The following is a 22,025-nucleotide window of genomic DNA, read 5'->3' on the forward strand; positions in this document are numbered from 1 at the left end:
GCTAACTCACAGATAAAGAAGAAGTAAGGAGCTTATTCAAAATAGAACCAACGAGCAGCTAACTCAAAGAAGGAAAAGAAAAGATGTTAAAGCTAACTTATCGAAAACGGCCGTTAATTCAAAGTTGAAGAAGAAGATAGCTGCTACCTCACAGAGAAAGAAAAAGAAGCTAGCAGCTAATTCAAACAAGAAGAGAAAAAGCAAAAGATGTTAGGAGCTAACTCATGTAAGGAGAACAAGAAGTTACTAGCTAACTGAAAAACAAGAAGTTAGCAGCTAACTTAAGGAAGAAGAGGTTAGCAGCTAAATAAAGAACAATAAGACAGCAACTTACTCAAAGAAGACAAAATTAGCAGCTAACTTATGAAAGAAGAAGAAAAATACAGCGAACTCAAAGAAGAAAAAGAAAAACTAGGTTAGGGTAACTCATGGAAGAGGAACAAGAAGATAGCATCTAATTTAGCAAAGAAAACCAAGAAGCTACAAGCTAACTTGTCGAAGAGAAGAAGTTAATTCATAGTTAAAGAAGATAGCGGCTAATTAAAGAGCAGTAGAAGAAGAAGAAGGAACAAGGATGCAGATTATTCAAAGAAGAAGAAGAGAAGATGCTAGGAGTTAACTCGTGGAACATGAACAAGAAGCTACTAGCTTACTTAACAACGAAGAGCAGTTAATTCAAACTTGAAGAAGAAGAAGAAGAAGCTAGCAGCTTATTCGACGAAGAAGAAGAAGAAGAAGATGGCAGCTAATTAAAAGAGCAGTAGAAGAAGAAGAAGCAGAGAAGGAAGAAGTTAGCGGCTAACGTACAAAGCCAAACATGTTCGCAGCCCTACAAATTAAAATTACAATTCTTTCTCTTGACAGAAACAAATTAACATAATTAACATTAAAATATTTAACTGAAGAAAACATGTTTGTTCCCTTTAACTCCAACTTCTGTCTGTTAATATCTGTAAACTGATATATTGTTACTTTAAACAGGGAACAGGAGCCTCCTGCAGCCTAACCCCTGTCACCCCCTCCCCAAACACACTGACACCCAACCCAGCCCCCCCGCGTTATCTAACTGATAAGCTGCCTGCTCTGCTGTACTGTTATCCACCCTGCTGCTGCACGCTCTGCACCGGCTCCCACTGCCTTCAGCTCCACATGAACAGGTAAGTCGGCTGCACCTGCTGCCACTCAACTATACTCCTAACTGACACGACACATAACTAGCGCTTATTCATTTATATTTGTAGACAACTTGACTGTTTATCATGAAATACCTACACCTTCTTACATGTAAATACAGCTAGTTTAAGCATCTTTACACTTAATTTGAGAAGTTTGACAAACATGTGGGCTGTAGAAGTTTATCTTTCAATGACACTAATAAAAATAACCCGTCATTTAGAAGTATCTGGCTTCTTCGCTTAGTTAAACCTTAATAAACAGTTTGTAATTCAAGCTGTTCCAGTGGTTTCTGCAGCATATTTACCGTACAGCAACACAATATGGGCCGGCCTGTACTGCTAGCTCTGCATTAGCAATAGAAGGGAGGACAATGCATCAACAGTGTTGAGCCAACAGTGCTTTAGAAATGACTCCGCTGAGGCTTTACTGTGTGAGACTCACTGCTGCAGCCTGCACATGCCGGACAGGCACGTGGGTTTTTTTCCAGGTCTTTCAGGCTGCACAAGTGCACCATTTGATGGCGATATTAAAGGCCTTAAGTCACAGCTACACAGACTGCAGACGGTTATTTTCTTTGACATATGACACAGTTGGGACAAAAGATATAAACAAAACTTGTTGGCTAATTTGCTAGTTTTGATGAATCATTGGATATATCTTTCTAGGACAGGTTGATTCTTTCTAAAATATTCTTATTGTAAAAGAAAATCGCTCCTCTATCTACTATTTAAAAAATCTAATTCCAATGCAAACATTCGCTGCTTTTCTTTTTTCTTTTGAAAGCAAACTGATCTTTTTTGAGTTTTTAGACTGTTTACCGGCTAAAACAAGCATATTATATTTATTTCATTTATTTAGATCCCATTAGCCACTACAAGATTGCATCTACTCTTCCTGGGGTCCACGTGTGTAAAAATGACATTAAATTATACAACAATTAGATGCTACAATGGATCTGAGACTTTGTGATGGGCCTTTTTCACTTTTTTTTTTTGTCATTTGACAAAGTGTAAAATAAAAACTGAGCTAACAAGCTCGCTCACACTTCACCACAAGGTGCCTAAATCTTTGTCGATTACTCAATGAGAAGCATACGCATAACAGGCTAGCCTCAAAGGCTGATGAGATCAAAGAAAGCAGGATGAAAAATGAAGCCACACAGAACTGTCAGTAACTGCAGTTCCTCCACTGGCCACTTGAGGCTGGCTCCAAAAAGCAAGTCAATGATTCTAGGAAACAGACTGAAATTAATTCTGATTGCTCGATATGACCTCAAAAAGCAAACCAGACCATCAGAGACAAGACTGATTATTTCTATATAGTTATTCTTAATGCCTGAAAACGCTGGCGGGGGGTAGGCGACGAAGAGATTAACTGGGCGCTGCCTTTGTTTACATTTTACAGGGCAAAAATTTAAAGTGAGTGATACATATGACTGTTAAAGAAAGCAGGATGGGAGGTTTTGTTAAAAATCACCACAGGACAAAATAAGCAAAGAGTTACGGCTTTGTCCAGAGGGGGCGCCAAAATCAACACAAACAGAAAGTTCCTCACAGGAGCTTTAACTCTGTAGCAGAACAAAGATTTCTGTCTCAAAAAACAGTTCTTGTTTACTCCCTATAGCTCTTTTACCCATTAATAACAGTTTGAATTATATAATCGCTTTAAAGTTTCGGAAAATTAAGGATACAGTCAAGGTGGAGACTACAAATCTAAGCTAAAATAGCCTATAATTCAAATGATGGTGCTTGTGCCAGAAGAACTACAAATTTTACAACCGTTTACAGAGAAGCATTTAAAAACCAAACAGCAGCAGGTGTTTTAACCAGTATATATAGTATAGTTATACTTGATTCCAATCGAGAGAGAAGTTTCAATAAGCAACATTTTCATTAAGGTCTGTTTAAGAGTGTAACACTATGCTACAAGTGCAAAATACAAACATATTCCAATGAAAAAACTAAGAACAGTAGAGTAGAGCCGAATAAGAAACAAATAGGACTTATATGCACAGTTATGTTCAGGTACATTAGCTACATAAACAGTGTAGTTTGGAAGAGAGGAGACACTGTTCTTTGTTTGCAATGTAATGGCTTATTAAGAAGTTGTGTTGTTTAACCACTGCGCAGGATTTCTGGTGACACTCCTTTAACACACTAAAGGAGTGCTACAGTAAGGTGTCTCTATAAAAGCCAATGACGGTCACAGATTCTGTGACACACTAAAATGTCCTGTTAAGAAGTTCTAAAATTCAACCAGCAGTTTTTATCCTCCAGTAGGGCCAACTGACAAGGCAAAACCTTAGAAGAAATTCTGACTATACTAAGCAACCAAAAAAGCTCTTTATACTTTGTAGCAGTATAACAGTGCTCGTAGCTGTACTACTGGAACATATCAACGTATAATAATTATATAATTATTGTGATAAACACTTAAACATGTACTTGTCATGGCAGAGGTGTTTCATTATCAGAATGATGCTGCTATCGCCTACGGTGACAGCTGCACCAGTTTAAACCTTTGATAGATTGTATTTATGCCGGATTAAAGTATGCTTATTGTTTTATTAGAGTATGCTTTCAGTTGCGTTTTGTGCGTCAAAATCGAGAATAAGTAAGTGAAGATTAAGTTGACAGATTTTTAAATGGGGTTTGGTTTTAGCGCGTTCTCTCAAGCTAGTCGTGGTACTGATGCTGGCTACGTGTCGTACATACAAGAGAAGTCTGTAACAACTTTAGCACAAACATTTGTTGGATAAAAACCTTTAACACCCACAGCTTCTCATTACTTATAATTAAATACAACAAAACAAGCTAGCAAATTAAGTTAGCGGAACTGCTAACTTACACAGGAGATACACAAAAGCCGAGGGTATTAGAGTAGAGGTGCATATTCGTAATAAATCAGGATAATTGTGCTGTGTTTGTACTGCTGCAGACTCTGTAACATATAATCATTTCGGTCATAAGTAAAAGTTACAAGTTATACGTGTTGTTTCCTAAACTTTACCTCATTCAACCAGCCTCCGACAACCAGCATGGAACTACGGCGCGCACCGAGGACCAAAAGTGATGGACTCCGATCTGTCACACATCACAACCTGCTCTTACTTTATTTTAATAGCAATATGGGGTGTAACTGTCTCAATTAACTTATTTTTTTGTCCTTAATTAAGAAAAGGTTAGCTAAAGGTTAGCTCAGATAACATTTAGCATAAAGATCTCACAGCATAGACATTTTTTTAATATAAAAATATAATGATGTGGCAATTATGCTATGGAAAACAATTTTCAATTGAAATTTTAGTTTGGGCAGAAATAATGCAGTTTCAAAAATAAAAATTGTCTTTTATGTTCTTTATTTTATCTTAACAAATAATAATAGAAAAGTTAAGAAGTTAAGTGTGGACTTTATACTCACAAAATGAATAATATCACAGTCTATGCTTCAACATAAATTGTTAAAATTATTCAGTTTGTTTGCTCAAAGTCAGGTGTGGATTCTCACGATTACAACTTTAATCACATGATATGGTTTTTGGTGTCTGAATGCTCTAACCGGATTTGAACATCTCACATAAACTGTTGAAACATACTCCGTTCGCCGGTTTTCCCCTGGGACATGAAGGCACCATAATTACAGGAGGGTTGCGACCACCTGATTGGAGGACCGTATATTTGCTGTTTTCTAATTGGCTCTTTCCTGCTCGTGCTCCATCTGCAGCCCCAGTGGGTACACCAAGCTGCGCGTGCGCTTTATCACTCATCGTCGTTACTTCGCAGAATTAAGGCAAAAAAGTAACGGAAATGGGATAATTTTACTTTCAAAATAAAAATTGAAAATAATACTTAAAAAGGTATAATATTGTTGGCCTGGTAGATAAGCGTTACTTAATGTTTTCTCAACCCAATTCTGCTGGATATAATATTTAGAATTTAATTAAAGAATTGTTCTTCCGACCATGATAGTTACAGCATCAGGGTATCCTGGATGACCGCCATACTTATATGAACATATTTAAATATATATGTTTTTCATTGGAAAAGTTGTATAACTAACTGCTGCAGGTACACATGGAAAACAAGCAGCATATGCATCTATATATTGGTGGATAATCTCTGAAAAGAAAAAGAGTAACTATTTCAATTAACACTGATGATGATCCAAGACATACTTCAAAAAATGCAACAGTGGGACTTGGTGAAGCTCTATGTGCTGGTTTGAGTATTTTTAAAACTTGAAATATTTCACTTTCATCACCTTCTGGTCAACAGTGATTATTAAGCTTCATGGAAATGCAATTCTTATGGAAGTAAAACATTAGCCAAATAAATACCAGTATTTGAAAAATGAAACAGTGTCCAAGCTGTTTTGGCGACTGTATTTCTGGTGCATTTTCACAATTTTCAAGGAAAGGGGATTTACTTATTATGTATGCATTTCTAAAATAAAGGGCCATGAACCTGACGGTTATTAGTGAACAAAATAAAAAAACAAACATGGCATTTCATAGTACTTACTACCTAAATTTGCAAAATAATTAAGTGAACAGTACACTGTAATTGAGTGAAGAAAACTGAAAAGGTGTTGCGCTGCAAGAGTTTTACTTTGAAAATCCATAGCGGAACCTTATTATATTATCTCGTGTAATTGACCGCCGGCGAGCCTTTGAAAGTGTTGAGTGTGACTGCAGTCCAGGAGAGACCATGTCCGCCGTCATAAGCAAACTGTACTCACCTCTACTCTCATTTAAAACTAATTCTCCATGAAATAACAGTAACGCGGGGCCTCAAGGATGGCCAACTCGGTGAGTAGCCAGGTGGAGGATTTACTTACCTTTCCGGTCTAATGGAGTATATGTTTGGACATTTTTGCTGTTTTGTCACACCGGAGGAGTCGGTGGTTTTTACTCCGTAACGAGGATTTTCGAACCGAGCTAGCAAGAGCCGATACGTGCCGCTATCTCCTCAAAGAACAGAATTCAGAATTTAATTTTAAAACCGGACATTTTATCATCTTTTAAGCTTAGGGCAGAAAAGCGCACTTTTAATGCGTTAATTAGGCTTATTCCACAATTACTCCAGTCTGGTCTGCAATTCGGCGTTATTTTTACACAATGTTCTACAAAAAGTCGCACGTAAATCGGGGCAAACGTCAACTTTTTCTAGGGGTTTCTTGTTATTTTTAATGCATTCTTAGCAGCCACGTAGCGTTGCCCCATGGTAATTTCAGTACAACTGTATACAGTTTGTGCAAATAAATGCTGCTTCATGCATACAATTATCATTAATTTATTAAGTTAAGAGTTAAAAGTCGAAAGTCCGGTTCTCGCAGGTGTATGCATTTGGCGAGGGGCTGTTTCATTTAATTAGCAGGTTTTTAAATGAAGTCTTGAATGACATTCTAATTCAAGAAGACATGGGAATATAATAACCCAATTTGTAAAAAACTGAGTTAAAGCAGCACACAAAAGCCGTTTTAGCTATTTTTTTCTTAATTGAATTTCATCAGTAACTCAGCATCATTTTATTCCAAAGGGTGCTGTTCAGGTGAAACTAGAACTTGGTCATCGAGCCCAAGTCAGAAAGAAACCCACAGTGGAAGGCTTCACCCACGACTGGATGGTGTTTGTCCGAGGACCGGAGCACAGCAACATCCAGCACTTCGTGGAGAAAGTAGTTTTTCACCTGCACGAAAGCTTCCCTAAACCAAAAAGAGGTAAGACACCTGGGCTGCTATTTCTGCTTTATACTTCGCCCTTTTGTTTGATGTTTTCTTTGGAACGATTTCTTCAAAGCAGCTACGGCTTCCTGTGTGCAGCTGACTCTGAGTCTGTATGGAGGATGGCAGAAAAAGTGGATTTCCTTGTGATTTTTTAGTATGTTTGATAGTTAAAATATATTGCTTAAATGCTAATTGTAGAGAAAAGTCAGTGGGTTTTGGCTGTATAGTACGTTTTATGCCCTGTTGCAAAGTGTTAGTACTATGAGAGCAAATGAAACGAGTGATGTGTGTCCTTTCTCTGTCCGAGGATAAAAAGGAAAATTGGAAATAATGTTTAATGGGGTGAAATGCTTTTTATGGCGTGTTGGAGGTTTTTAGTGTCTCTTCTTAATGTCACTCCCTACAGACGCTTTGCTTTGACACCCTGCTGAACAGAATCACACCTGATGTTGCCTTTAATGTTAGAGGTGTGACAGGTAGGAATTTGTTTTGAATGGTTATAAAGAACCAATGAGCCTAAAACAATAAGTGCAAAAAAGCAAGTATGCACACGATTTCTGATATTTGAGACGCTGGAATAAGCGTCACGTTTATTGTATATAGTTGCATATGTATTTCTTTCTGTTGGACTAGCTGGATAATCATGCATGTCTTTCTGGATCTGCTGAAATGTTGGTTGCAGTCTTGGTCAGATTGCATCGGTATGTCCGCAAGTCAATGCACCAATCAGATACCGTCATTTATTAGCTCCCCAAAAGTTAACTTGTTTCTTCTCTTTGAAAACAGAAGCAGTAATGCACATTATATCTGCAACTAGCAACCACTGTTTTAGAGTAGAAAAGGCCAACAAATATTAGGTACAAACGTAAGGTGCTAGCCAAGCACAACGTCAGTCAAGCTAGCAAAATAAAAGCTGTATGTGTTCTCCCATCACACATTTTAAAGCTCTATGTATCTGTATTTAAAGTTAAGATGATTAAAACACAAAGACAATCAGTGCCTTCGTTTATTTGTTTATATTTTTTATTGCATCAGTCAGAGATGTACTCTGTGTTGTCACGCTAAGTATTGGAATCGTTGTCAAAAATGGTCTAAGAATGTCGTTATTAATCTACAGTGATGGATCAATCAAGGCATGGCGTGTTTTCTCGTGCAGCTCTCTGATTGGTTGCTTTGCAGACTTGAATCACAGCTGCAGAGTTTGGATGCAGACTGTCTCTTTGTAGTTGCACTCATATCTCGTTCAGGCTCTTTGGTCTCGTGTGTGTGTGTGTGTGTGTGTGTGTGTGTGTGTGTGTGTGTGTGTGTGTGTGTGTGTGTGGTTCAGCAACATCTGGAAAGGAAGAGATCAATTAAATTCTCCTGCTTCAGGATTTATTTGACCCCACTTCAGCTCTTTTGTGAGTTCAGGAGCTGTTTAGTGTGTCTGGCATCAGTCCAGTGTTGCTTCCTCTTGTAATTATATAAAGCTATATAAGCTCCACGCTACTGTGCAGTCATTCGTAATCTCACAGGTGTGTGTTTAGATGAAAGTCTGTGGCTTTGTCAAAGTGGACCTCGTCAAACTGAGAAGGTTCCACTCTCTGGATTACCTGCAGCACAGAAGATCGTTTGCATGAATGTGTGAAGTCTGCAGCTAATGTTTGTTTTTCATATCAATTAATCTGTGTGTGTGTGTGTGTGTGTGTTGCTACTTTATTGTTGCTCTGTGCGAAACAACAACTCCCCAGTTTCTTGTTTTCACGACTTATCTGCAGGAAAAGGTCTGTTATCACATGAGTGCAGCTCTTCACCAGAGCACACAGTGAGCTGACGCTGTGCATGTTTCACCTTAAAGGGGCCGTATCTTTTAAAGGGATATTCTCACATGTTTGGGTGTTTATTGTTCACAATGAAAAAGTAAAAACTTCATCAATCTGTGTTTTTCCAGAATGACATGTTTAAAGAGGTCGCCTCTGAAACGGCTCAGAACAGCTGCAGGTTTCTACGTAGAACGTTGCTTTGGCTGAAATCGACCAATCGTCATTCACCGTCATTCACCTCAGGCTGCCTTCAGCACGAGCTTGTCGTTGTCAAGATTTCAGCTTACCGACACCTCCTGGCGATTCTGACTCGTACATATAAGGCCGAATAACCGGCCATGTTTGGAGTGACAGTGCAGTGCGGCCATGTGTGCGATCCCACGTGGGGGAGGGGCTATGCTGTCAGCCAATCGTGGCTGAGGTCTGACCTTTGAATAGCAAAACGGCTTTACAACAACAACTTCACCAACGTGATTCAAAAACACGTGATTGATTGCATAGCTAAAATATGTCACCTTCAATCTGTAAACTAGCACGCGACGCTGCTGCCGTCACAGATCATGTGGCAGGATGATCGAGGCAGACGCTCCGTTAGGCGAGATGGCTTTTGAGCGAGTGTAGCGGCTACACCTGCAGCGCACACCGTCGTGAGGTTGTGTGCCATCAAAGTTACGGTCAGTTAAACACACATTTGAACGCCGTTAGAAACGGTAGATGACTAACCGTATAAGTAACGTGCTGCAGCCCAAAGTCTGTTTGTATTTGTGTCATAAAGAAACGTGTCGCTCCTCCTGATCTGGAGGAACTCTTTCAGCAGGTTCACTTTGTCCGAAGCGTCAGAATGATTTAAGACATGAACATGATGCTTCTGAACAGCTTGAAACACCTGAATGACCTTACAGTCTAATTTGTCAAGAGCCTGCTGCATATATCAGTTTGATAAATATCCAGCTTAGAGATGTACAAACTTTAAGCTGTCAAAAGTTCTGAAAAAAATCCCAGCAAGTTGGAAGTCTCACACTGTGTCCATATCCCCCTTGTGCCTTTAAGCGCTGGATAAATCAGATTCCTATCTGCTGATAAGAAACCCTCAAAGTTTCTCCTAAAAGACTTTTGATTACAAGGAACCAAATCAGACTTGACTTCTGCACACTGCATCCTCCTCCCTGCACCCAGCCCGGTGTTGATAAATGCGCCGTGTCGCTCTGAGAGTTCGGCCTAAAGCCCAGCAGGAGAATACTTAACCTCCAATAAGTCTCAGCATTTGACACATGCCATGAGATCTTTGCAGAGTCTGTGAAGTCTTTGGGGCCTGCGTGTTTTTGCACAGTGACAAATTGTGAGGCAAAGTGCTTCCCGATCTGTTGGGACTTCAGAGTGTTCCTAGTTGAAACTCAGCCTCGGTGTAATTAATGAGACAGGAGGACTCGAGTGTTTCATGTGTTAGAACTGCTCAAGGGAGGCAGTTAAGCTAACACTCTTTGGGGTCTAAATGACTGATGGGTACAAAAAGTTTAGGAATCTCTCCAGTAGATTGCTTCAGTCGCAGCAGTGAGACAGGCTGTAATGGCTGCAACATAATCCTTGATGGGTCAAAGGTCGTCCACTAAAAGTTCTTGTTGTTTCCACTGACAGGCTCAGATTGTTATTCTAAGTGTGTGACAACATGACAGAAAGGATCCCTACAGAGATAGACCTTTTTGTTACAGAGGAAGATGATTGTTTTAACCACACACAGACGTTACATCGCTCTCTGCACACACACCAGACTCCATTGACAAAAACAGCGATTTAACCTTGCAGAACTTTGGAGCTGCTGGTCTACCTCTGCTGCGATCGGTTACATTTTTGTGTTGTTGTGTGCTTTAAATGATGAGTTCTGGGGCGCTGGTTTAGCTCTGTTGGTGGAGCAGGTGCCCCATATACAGAGGCTACACTCCTCTTTGCAGCGGCCGCAGGTTTCGGCACCTGCCCTCGGCCCTGCGCTGCATGTCATCCTTCTCCCCATATTCCTGTCTCTCTATCAGTAAAAGACAAAAATGGCCCAAAAAATAATCTTACATGATTAGTTCTGATGCAACAGATGAAGGCAGAAGTACAACTGTAACCAGCTGCATGCATTGTTTGCCGTGCACTATTTCTGGCTTCGGTTGTACACAGCAAGGAGTGAGTCGGTCCTGGCTAGTCGCTAGCACTGCTAGCAGTTAGCAGCGTTCTCTGCGTCGGCAATGTTTGGGGGAAGTTTTGACCAACGGCCACAGAATACCTGCGATGCGAGCCACCCATTCACCGCTCACTCCATCATGGACGCCTGGCAGCTCAAACCTCGTATGTCATAAATGCGAGTGATGCACGAAAGCCATGCAGCTGTGAGCGTGAATCTGCAGCTGCCCACACACAATCTGAAATGGTCGATGTCTCAAAGAGCTGTCGAGCTTTATTGTTTTATAAAACATACAAAATAGGAGTTTGACAATTTTATTTGTGTAAAAATATGATTTTATGAACTTGTTTTTACAGTCATTAAAAAGTGACTAGTAGCCTACTACTAAGCTACGACCAAGTTAAGCAAAAATACATACACCAAATGACCAACTGATCGAGGCAGCAGGAGAACGGAGACCCCTGTGTTCTGTGAGCTTAAATCAGTGTTTTTGTGAATGGAGTCTGGTGTGTCTGCAGAGAGCGATGTAACATCTGTGTGTGGTTAAAACCATCATCTTCCTCTGTAACAAAAAGGTCTATCTCTGTAGGGATCCTTTCTGTCATGTTGTCACACACTTAGAATAACAATCTGAGCCTGTCAGTGGAAACAACAACAACTTTTGGTGGATGACCTTTGACCCATCAAGGATTATGTTGCAGCCATTACAGCCTGTTTCACTGCTGCAGGATGAACACATCTACTGGAGACAATATGAAACGTTTTTGTATCTATCAGTCATTTAGACCCAAATCCATCACTGCCACTTGGCTCACTTGGTTTAATTTAGGAGGCGTCTGTTGTTCAGATAGAGACAGGTAGGCTCGTAGGTCACGCATCAGTTGTTTCCTTATTGTTCCAAAAACTGTTCCTGTTCTTATTAACGTGTCATCAGTTTTATGAAATCACACAGACACACACGCACACACACACACACACACACACAGACACACAGACACACACACACACACACACACACACACAGACACACACAGACACACACACACACACACACAGACACGCACGTGCACGCGCACACGCACACGCACGCACACACACACACACACACAGACACACAGACACACAGACGCACACGCGCACACGCACACGCACACGCACACGCACGCGCACACACACACACACACACACACACACACACACACAGACACACACAGACACACAGACACACGCACACACACACACACAGACACACAGACGCACACGCACACACACACACACAGACACACAGACGCACACGCACACACACACACACACACACACACACACACACACAGACACACACGCACGCACGCACGCACGCACTTGCACACACACACAGACGCACACACGCACACGCATTAGGAGCAGCAGTCAAAACATACAGAGCCGTCCTCCCACACTCTCTGCGGAGCTGCCAGACACACTTTTAGATTAATGACGAATCAGTCAGTAACGCTGCCACTGTGCTTCATTATTGCCGTGCGGTTAACGGGCCAGCGTTGAGGCGTTGCCATGGAGACGGCCTAATGGTGGCGGCGTCTGAACAAATGGAGGTAAAAGAAGCTCTTTGGAACCAGTGGAGGGGGTGCTATTTTGGCAATAGGCGGCAGCGGCTCACGCTGCTTTAAGCACCTCATTTGGAGCCTCGGCTGCCATTTAATCCACCCTGAAGATGGCATCTCTTCAGAGGTGTTTGTGATATTTCACAGGATTGTCACTTTAATGGAAAGATGTAAGACGCTGTAATGGGAAAGAAATGGGCGAGCTGGGTGAAAAGAGTTTGAGATTTGTGGTCTGTGCAGAGCAGGAAAGACACACGAGAGCAGAGGCTCTTTTTGCGTTTTAAACACCGAAGTGCTCTTTGTTTCAGCAGGAACACCTGGTACCTGGTCGAAAAGGAGCTGTGGTGGTGTTTCAGCTCGTCCGGCTCTGATCAAGGACAGCTTCACCAAACCTCTAAGCCTCCAGGAACATTATATATTGGGGACCTTTTAAATCCAAGGTTTAGTTTGGACGTCAGGTCTTAGATCTGGTGCATTTTCTGCTCAGGAGAAAAAATCAAAGGTTAAAATTTCTATTTTGAAAAATGAAAACAGGGATCTACTAGTGTGAGAGCTTCTGATTGGGGGGGGGGGGGGGGGGTCATTCCTGGGCTGTAGCTTGGCCTCAGGTATTCATTTTTCTATATTACAGTAGTTTGTGGTTGTTTATTCGAGACGAGGCTCGTATGTTTCCTGGAAAGCTGCAGATTGTATGCAGAAATGTGGGATGACATGGATGGAGGATTCCTGGACAGAGCCTGGGTTCATGTTTACAAGCGAGTGCATGGATCATTTCTGACACCTACTTGTGTGGATATTACCTGAACGTGTTCCTGGAAAACTGCAGCTTGTATTCATTCATACGGGCAGTGAATGATTCCTGGTTGACTGTAGCTTCTGCTCATGTGTACAAGATGGGACAGTGGGTACTTTCCAGATTGCACCCTCTGTTCTTGCATATAAGACACGGTTTGATTCCTGCACACAACAATAAGGTGATGGATAATTCCTGGAAAACTGCAGCTTGTATTCCTTTACACAGGACAGTGTATAATTCCTGGACTGCAGCTTGCGCTCATGTCTACAATGCAATGTTTGATTCCTGCACAACTGCAGCTTGTTTGCATGCATAGCAGGTAGTGGATAATTCTTGAAAAATGACAACTTTATTCATACGTATATTGGGATGTGGATAATTCCTGGATGACTGCAGCTTTTATTGGTTCATACGGGATTTTGGGTAATTCCTTGACAACTCCAGCTTGTGCAAATTTATGCTGGATAGTGGATCATTCCTGGAAAGTTGCATTTTTATTAATTTAAATAGGCGAGTGGGTAATCCCTGGAAGCCTGTAGCTTGTGCGTGTGTAAACAGAGCTGCAGATGATTCCTGGACAGCTGTAGCTTGTGTTAATTTTAACAGGGTGGTAAATAATTCGTGGACAACTGCAGGGCAAACACCACGTACTGCCTGACTGACGCACATGTGAAACAACACGACGGTGAGGCTCAAATAACACAACACACTGACTCAGGTGCTGCCGTCTCAGATAGTTTGGATAGTTTGAGTCTCTCCTGCAGGACGATTAACGTAACTTCTCTCTTCGGGTTCTGTTTTATGAGCCCAGTGGAGACTTCAGACTTAACGCTCCACAAGAGTCTCTTCAGACTGTATGAGGCTCATTCTAAGGTAAATATTTGATGTAAGGCTGCAACAAACCAAAGACAGTCGCACTGTTCACAAACACACTCACTGTTACACCCTGATTAGTTCGCTCTCACTTGTATCTTGTTCTCCTAGCATGAGCACAGGTACGTCTTTTCTACAGCAGTCAGTTTGTTTGTGTACCATCAGGAAACTGAAGTAGCTCGGGTCTATTGATGTGATCCCATGAAAATGTATGTCCTTAAAATTCTTTGTATGTTTTTATGACGGCTCTTGTACCATCCTGTAAACTTAGCAAAGGTAGAGAAGTGGCGGTGCTGCTTATCTTGAGGTGGGAAAGTTAACCTAAGGGCTGACAGAGCGAATCAGTGCACAGAAAGTGATACAGAAGTGCGAAAAGCAAGCAAAGCTAGACCTTTCTCCCTCCACAAGCAAAACATCAATGTCCGACAACACCAGTGCCATGTGCAGCTTTTTATCAGACATGTTCCCGAGTGTAAACCGCCCGAGTGGTGAGTGAGAGTGGTTTGAAAATGGTCTGCAAACGCTGCTTTATCTTAACGGTTTGTATATCTGTGATCTGTAAAATAACACCGCTTTCCCACCTAAATGAGCACGTTGACGCTGGTGTTTAAGACCCAGGAAGACCCGCTTATAGATGCCGATTGTCTCTTTTCCCATTGCCAGTGAAGTGTCCTCCTATTGGTCTCTTTTCTGCTGCGTCACCGTCTGACGTCACAAACAGGAGACAGGGTTAGTAACCAGTGAAGATGTTACGGTGGTTAGGTCTTTATTGTCTCTGTTACTCATTCAGTCTGTTTATCAAACTCGGCGCCGACACATTTGACCCGGGTTTTGTGTTCCCATCAATGTCGATCAGAGCCGAGGCGACAATTACCCAGGTCTACTGCAGAGTCATGTGACCTGGGTCTGAATGCTGATCGTAACCTTTCCCACTAAGTGAAAAAGCCAGGTGTTAGCGTCTGTTAGCGTCTGTTAGCGGGTGTTAGCGGGTGCCGAATCTGTAAGCAAGACGCAAGTGTTGTGGTTACCGTGTGCAGTGTGTGAAGTACTTGTCAGTCGCGTTTTGGGGAGCTTTGGTTGTATGCAGGAAAACAGTCCATGTGCAGAGCAAAGGAAGCGGACATTTTGGCCATGATGCAATCATAGAAGCAATCTGCTATCATCTGATAACAATTTAGCGTCTATCTATCTGCATGCAAGAGCACCAAGCAATTCAGTCCAATTGATTCTTGCATCTGAAGTTGCTAATAAGATTGTAAACAATGAGTCTTTATCCACAGAGGCTGATGGTGCTCGATTATGGCCAAAATGATAACCACGATTATTTATTCATTTTAGGGACAACATTTATTTATTGTACTTTCACATTTAAAATATGAATAAATGTGATTGCATTGTTAATGTCAGTGTGTCTGTGGGAGCTGGGTGATAGGGTGTCTCTGTGCAGCGTCTCTGTTCTGGAAGTCTGACGTGACGCTGGAGGACGGGGAGCAGCTCGTTCTTCCTCTCGGACTTCACACACTCATCATGCTGCACTTTGTGACTCTGTAGTCGTGTTGCTTTGCGGTGCAGACGCAGGGGTCATGACCTCTCTGCTGATTATTGTTTCTTCTTCACATGACTTAAACCTGAAACACCTCCAAACCAGCGCTGACGAGCCGCTTCAGGGGACCAGCTCTTCGTCTTCTGTTCAGACGTTGTTGTTCACTCTTCCTCTCTAACCTGCTGCTGAGAGGTCGGCGCTCATCACATGACCTGCCAGCTCCCCCACAAGTGAAGCCCAAACCTCTCCATCGCCCCCTGGAGGAGGGGCTGTTAGTTTAGGGAGCGCTTGATTTGATGTGCAGCAGAGTTTTCTACGGGCGGAGCATTTTAAACGTCATGTTGGGAAGCAAAAATCTGGTTAAACATTCTATTAATTGTGCAGCCGTACAATCTACCGCCACCTGCTGGTATGGAGGGTTATCTCCTCAGAAGGCATAGAGCATACCTGTTAATTGGCTGCATTCAAGTGCAACTCCTTGGCTCGTACACAGGAGAAGTGAGGCAACACTGAGCCTTTGCTGCAGCTCGTCATTTGATCTCGGTTTGGGGTGTCTGGGGCTTAAATTATAACTCATAGCTGAGTCTCACTTCTGGAAGTTTTTTCTCTTGGAAAAGTGCAAGAATGTCTGAATCATCCAACAGAACAAAAATGTTCTGTGTTTGCAGCGTTCCCTCCTTTGTTTGTGTGTGTTCCCTTGTTCACCACAGAGCTGTAATGGGCTCATTGCTGCTCCTGTGAGTTGAAACTTCTGCAACTGTGAATTTCAGCAACATTTCCACTTTGGAAGCGATCTGAAGCTTCAGGTTTACGCCTCCTGTCGCCTCCGAGACAGAAAATCTCTCACTGAAGTCAGACTACAGAACAAAAGCTGAGGGTGGGAGAGTGTCTCCTTTCCTTAAAGAAAGAGCGTTCTGTTCTGTTAGCCAGATTGGCGACAGTATAAGCCCCTTACAGTGCGCGCGCACACACACACACACACACAGATTGATGCCTTAATGATTGGGCCAACATGTTAGCCTCTGGCCATCTCCTGCGCTCAGAGGAACACTCACATGAAACCTTTTAACTCCCCTCATCCTCCGCTCGGGCTTAATTTGCGGCTTGTGTGCACATACCACATAAGTCAAGTCAGCGCAGTGACCTACACATCAGATCCAGATCCCCGGGCTGAAGTCTGCGCTGCATTCCTCCTCTCTTTGCTGTGGCTTTGCTAATGTGAGCTCCGATGATACACGTATTGATATCCTGCAGGAGATGAAGGATGCTCCGCTCTGCATGTGTGGTTTTTGTGACATCATCATACCTTTCTTCTTCTGTGAAACAAGGTTCAACTTCTTCCAGGTGTTAAATGAGCACTCCTCTGTTCGACAAGTGATCACAGTCTTTGGAATAACTTTTTAATTTCACTCATTTACCCATGAAGAGAGAATAAATTATAAGCATGTGTGCATGGGAGGAATACTCATCGTACAAGCTTTGAGCAGCAGAGGTTGTTTTTGGTTCAGGTGAGGTGGGAAAGTAGACGTAGAGACTCGTGCAGGTGTTTCAGAGGCAGTCGTCAATCGCTGGTGGCTGTCAGTCATCGACGACGGAGCCCTCTCTCATCAGGACTTCTTTATGTAACCAGCGTTTCTGCTGCTGCCCGACTGATCTGCATTAAGATTCATCCATTGTGGGGAAAACTTGCAGCATGCAGATGTTGTTTTGGACGCTTTTCATTCGTGTAAGTTCACATAAGCTTTCTATTAGTCATGCATAGTTTAATACTGTGAATCAATAAACAACAGGGCTGCATCGTCCTCAAAACTCAGTGACAAAATTAGTCTCCAAATTTAATTCTCAATAATTAGTCGGTTGCGTCATCGAGCGTGTTTGTCATGCTGTGCACGGACATAACATTGTTTTCTGGAGCCAAGTTGCTGAGGGGTGAGCCGTCTCACATCCTTACTACCCTGTAACAACAATACCCCATCATATTAAGCAAATAACATCATAGTTTCTTAAGTAACCGAGGCGTAACAATCCCGCCTTGAAATGGCAGTGTGAAAAGCCTCTGCTGAGAGTTGTTGAGAGCGGTGCAACACCATCGCGTCCTAAAACTTGTAAAGTCTGGGAGCATTTCAGCCTGAACGCTGCAGAGAAAGGATCGCCTGCAGGATCTGTGAAGAGGAGCTGGTTTACCCCGGGAGCACGTCGTGATGTGCGAACATTTGTAGAGAAGGCACGATGCTGTGTTACTGATCAGCACTTTGTCTGTCCTGGTTTTAAATGGACACAAACTCAATTGTTGTTTTGTTATTCATTCATAAATGCTTAAATTTAGTTGCAAACTAAAGGCAACCTACAGGCAGAGGTGATTGTCTCACTTCTCCATCGTCTGTCCATCAGAAGCATGCTTGGGCAGGATCTGCAGAAATGCTGCAAGACTGACTTCAGGAGTCGAGACTGTCGGGGAGAAAAAGCTGACAAAGAATCCAAAGAGTGAGTTTAAGACGTACCAGAGCGATGACTCTGATCCAGCTGCAGGTCTCTAAGTTGGTTTGCACATTATGAGACTAAACGTTAAGTGTGTGCAGCTTTTTTGGATGAAAAACTCTGTGTGTAAAGACCCCCTCCTCCTCCTCCTCCTCCTCCTCCTCCTCCTCCTCTTCGCCCCCCCTCGCCCCCCTCTCTCAGTGTCTGGCATGAATCAAAGAGCTGCAGGAAATTCACCAGTAATTGTTTTACGATCCTCAGAAATCATACCTACTTGTATCGCTGCACACAAAGAGAGCAAGAGCCATGAAAGCTGCAGGCTGCTGCTGCTGCATGAAAGGAGGAGGAGGAGGAGGAGGAGGAGGAGGAGGAGGAGGAGGAGGAGGAGGAGGAGGAGGAGGAGAAGATAGACGGGGCAGCCGCCACCAAATAACAGGAACTGAGCTGTAAATGCCGGCTCTCCCTGGCTGCAGTCAATGAAAGGAGGTAGCAGGAAGTGGTTTATTGAAGCATGGTTTATAAGGGCTGTCTGTTGGCAGCTCTTTCACTCCTTTCTCACTCAGCCCGGCCGTAAAACATTTGTCTTTTATTTACAGCACCTCCACACACCCGAGCTGCAACGTTTCGGCCTCCAACAGGAGCCACGGCCTCCCTTTTCATCAGTGAAATGATTCACCACAACTGTTAGCTGATACTGTAGCATCCACTTACACTGCTTTCATTGAAACCACTGGTTTACTATTAGTCCATTAATGGCCAACGATTAAGTTTTAAATTAATATTTATCAAATAAAACCACAAATATTCTGTAGAGCTTCTCCAATGAAAGAATTTTGCTGCTTTTCTTGTCAGAACGAGGGTGCGAGAGTCGGTGACTCTGCAGTGGTTGGCCCGTGTGTGGCTCGAGCAGGAATCTCCCTGAGGTGAAGCAGGTGTGTGCGTCTTCCTGCACTTCTCAGCAGATCGGTAACAAACCGAAAGCAGCACCATAATTAAAAAGAGACGAGGGAAACAGAAGCTTGCCGTCTCACACTCTACAGTATAAGCAACCTTATTTCACTGCTTGTGCAAATACACTGCTTTTTGTGAACTCGTCGATGTATGTCCGTGATGCACCCTCTAAATAGCAGAGACATATTGCGCCTTAGACTTTAGACCAGGTTTTTGTTGGTCTATGGCGCAGTGGCTTTCTGCGTCCTCAAGATAGCAGCGCGGCGCCCGCAGCCATGGCCGCTAACGTGGCCACAAGATCACTTGCTATTCACACAATGTGGGCGCTAAGCGTGAAAGTGACACTCGCGCTGCAGCCCTTTCTTTGTGTATCTGCTGTTCTGCATGTTTTACACCAGGGGTTCCCAACCTTTTTGACTACACGGACCAGGGTTAGGGTTAGCCCTAACCCTAACCCTAACCCTTCACTCCCTGAGGACCCGGGCTTTTGTGTGCCCTGTATGCTACATTAATGTCCTCCTATGCCAGTCACACCTGTTAAAAAGATGAACTGCATTAATTGTGGTGTTTTTAGAGATGGTAACGAATGCTACAGCTTTGTGGCCTGTGCTACAAAACTGAATCCCTGCATTAACAGAGCTTTGTGCAAATACAGGTAATGTCCAGCCCTTCAGGAACAAGCAAGACGAACGTGGACACAAGAAGGATTTGGAGCAGGTTATTTGGAGATCCGGGGCAGATGAGTGCTGGTTGGCAACCAGTTCTGAGTGTCAGCTGGGGGCCGCCAAGGTCCAGATATGACATTTGTAATTGCAGTAGTGAAATAAAGAGCTCGGTTCCGTCTTGTAGGAAGGGGGGCTTTCTGCAGCACATCATAGTTCTCAGGAGACATACGAGGTCTGTGTGTTGTTTGTCTGCTGTCTGCTATCAGGAGCATCCCCATTATTTTGACCCCAACCCCCACCTCTCATCCAGTCCTCCTTCCATCTGTGTTCGGTCCCCTGAGGTGGGCGTGGCTTCACACCTGTGTGGTTTAAGTCTAATCTGTGCATATGGTGTTTTCCATGTCTTCTGACTCCATTTTCATGCCTGTCTGTGTTTTTAATGCTTTATTTGCTGCTGGTTTGTGTGCTGGGAGGGTTTCTGAGTACTTTAACTTAATTAAGACTCTTTGCATGAGGAGAAATGAGGAGGAGAAATGAGGAGGAGAAATGAGGAGGAGAAATGAGGAGCATACACAATTTTCCAAAGCTTTAACTTCCCCAGACTTGGCACCTGTTGGACCTCTTGTCTAGCAGGATGTCTTACAACACAAACTCTGATGTTTCTCGCGTTCTGTTCTTTAATCTCGGGGGTCTAATCTTGACCCCATTTGAGTTGTGGGGTCGTGTTGTTAGCTGATTAGCGTGAGGTCGTTAGGGTCAGCAGAGTTCCTGCTGGACGGAGGGGAAGGCTGTAGTGTGAGGTTGTTTTTAAGGGACTGTGCTCAGTCATCCAGAGACGCCGGCCCTACTGAGCTGCTAATCACCACCCGCCATTGTTGGAGAAGCTCAGATCAAGACTGCTCAGTGTTTTTAAGAGCGCTGCACCGTCATACGATTGTGGTCCGTTCCATGAACTATCCAGCACCCTGATTTAAGCGTTAATTTGTATGCTAAGAGAGATCTGTTCTTATACTTGCAATGTTCTTTGGCGTACCTCTTTTTCTGAAGATGTCTGTCACACATATTTAAGGCTGTCAGTAAAAATCATTAAATAAAGCAGCCTCATGTTCCTCAGCAGACATGGAACGTCAGGAGGGGCTGCTAACCGAGCTAGCGCCAATATGAGCTCTGCTTGGTTTAAGGTTAGGATTCCTTAAGTGTTTAAAGTGCAACATTTAGCCGCAGAGCACCAAAAACGCTCGGTCAGTTAGCTAGCTACTGCGCTGTGGAGAACGTCTGTCTACGCCCACTTCTCAACGATCAAATCAAATCGCTCTAATGATATGTCCCGCCTGCACGTCCTGTTTCACTCGGACATATGTCACGATACGGAAGCTAGGTACTCTCGAAATGCCGTTTCAGCTCGACTTTAAGTCGGGCTTTGTGTTGTTAAAATTAGCACCCAGTTGCTAAGCTAATGTTTGCACTGTTTATGCTGGAGGGGAGCAACTGAAAGGTAAATCTATGGAGCCCACATCCTTTGGATTTTCCTGAATTGGAAATCCGTCCAGAGGTTTTTAGCGGCAACCAAAAAAGACTGAAAAAAAAAAAAAAAAGTTGATTTACAATCTATTTACTCATTTATGTACTGCAATAGAAAGTTGACCAACTGAAATACATCAATTTAATCATCCCAGATTGTTAGACAAGCATCTCCTGTGTTCTATAGGTGCAGAAATGTTTGGAATTGTCCAGTTTGCTCGAGTTGGCTGCGGCTAAACGGGCAGATTTGTCTAGAAACAGTGGTCACAGCGCTCTCTATAAAGACACCAAAACTAAGTTATTTTACCCCCCAGACTCAGGATTCGCTGGTCTACTGCTGCCTTGATCGCTAAGTTTGTTCGTGTTAGAGTGAAACTTTGGTGTTTTAAATAGTTAGTGTGGATCCACCACAATATTGTGAAAGACACAAAAGACATACGCGCAATAACAAGCAACTCCCAGTTCCTGCAAGGTAAAAATAGTGTTTTTCTGAATGGAGTCTGGTGTGTGTGCAGAGAGCGATGTAACGTCTGTGTGTGGTTAAAACAATCATCTTCCTCTGTAACAAAAAGGTCTATCTCTGTAGGGATCCTTTCTGTCATGTTGTCACACACTTAGAATAACAATCTGAGCCTGTCAGTGGAAACAACAAGAATATACTGCATATAAATATATAATATATAAATTAGGGCTGCATGATGTACATCGTTTAACAGTCGTAAGTGTGATGT

The 22,025-nt window shown here is 42.9% G+C and overlaps 2 protein-coding genes across 2 annotated transcripts in view; one reads left to right on the top strand and one right to left on the bottom strand.

The window, feature by feature from the left end:
- Nucleotides 1–4,217, bottom strand: part of focad (focadhesin) — a 45,497-nt gene extending 41,280 nt beyond the window's left edge. The window contains exon 1 of the mRNA XM_069672510.1: nucleotides 4,186–4,217. The gene's annotated coding sequence lies outside the window, so the exon portion shown is untranslated. The remainder of the gene's footprint in view (nucleotides 1–4,185) is intronic.
- A 1,678-nt stretch (nucleotides 4,218–5,895) lies between these two features.
- The window catches only part of mllt3 (MLLT3 super elongation complex subunit), a 48,876-nt gene continuing 32,746 nt past the window's right edge, over nucleotides 5,896–22,025 (top strand). The window contains exons 1-2 of the mRNA XM_069672586.1: nucleotides 5,896–5,983; nucleotides 6,714–6,894. Of these exons, the coding sequence (XP_069528687.1) occupies nucleotides 5,972–5,983; nucleotides 6,714–6,894 (193 nt within the window). The 5' untranslated portion in view covers nucleotides 5,896–5,971. The remainder of the gene's footprint in view (nucleotides 5,984–6,713; nucleotides 6,895–22,025) is intronic.

Source organism: Semicossyphus pulcher, unplaced genomic scaffold, assembly GCF_022749685.1.
Source record: "Semicossyphus pulcher isolate SPU_LCO1_2020_fin unplaced genomic scaffold, fSemPul1.0.p SCAF_21, whole genome shotgun sequence".
Taxonomy (NCBI): domain Eukaryota; kingdom Metazoa; phylum Chordata; class Actinopteri; order Labriformes; family Labridae; genus Semicossyphus; species Semicossyphus pulcher.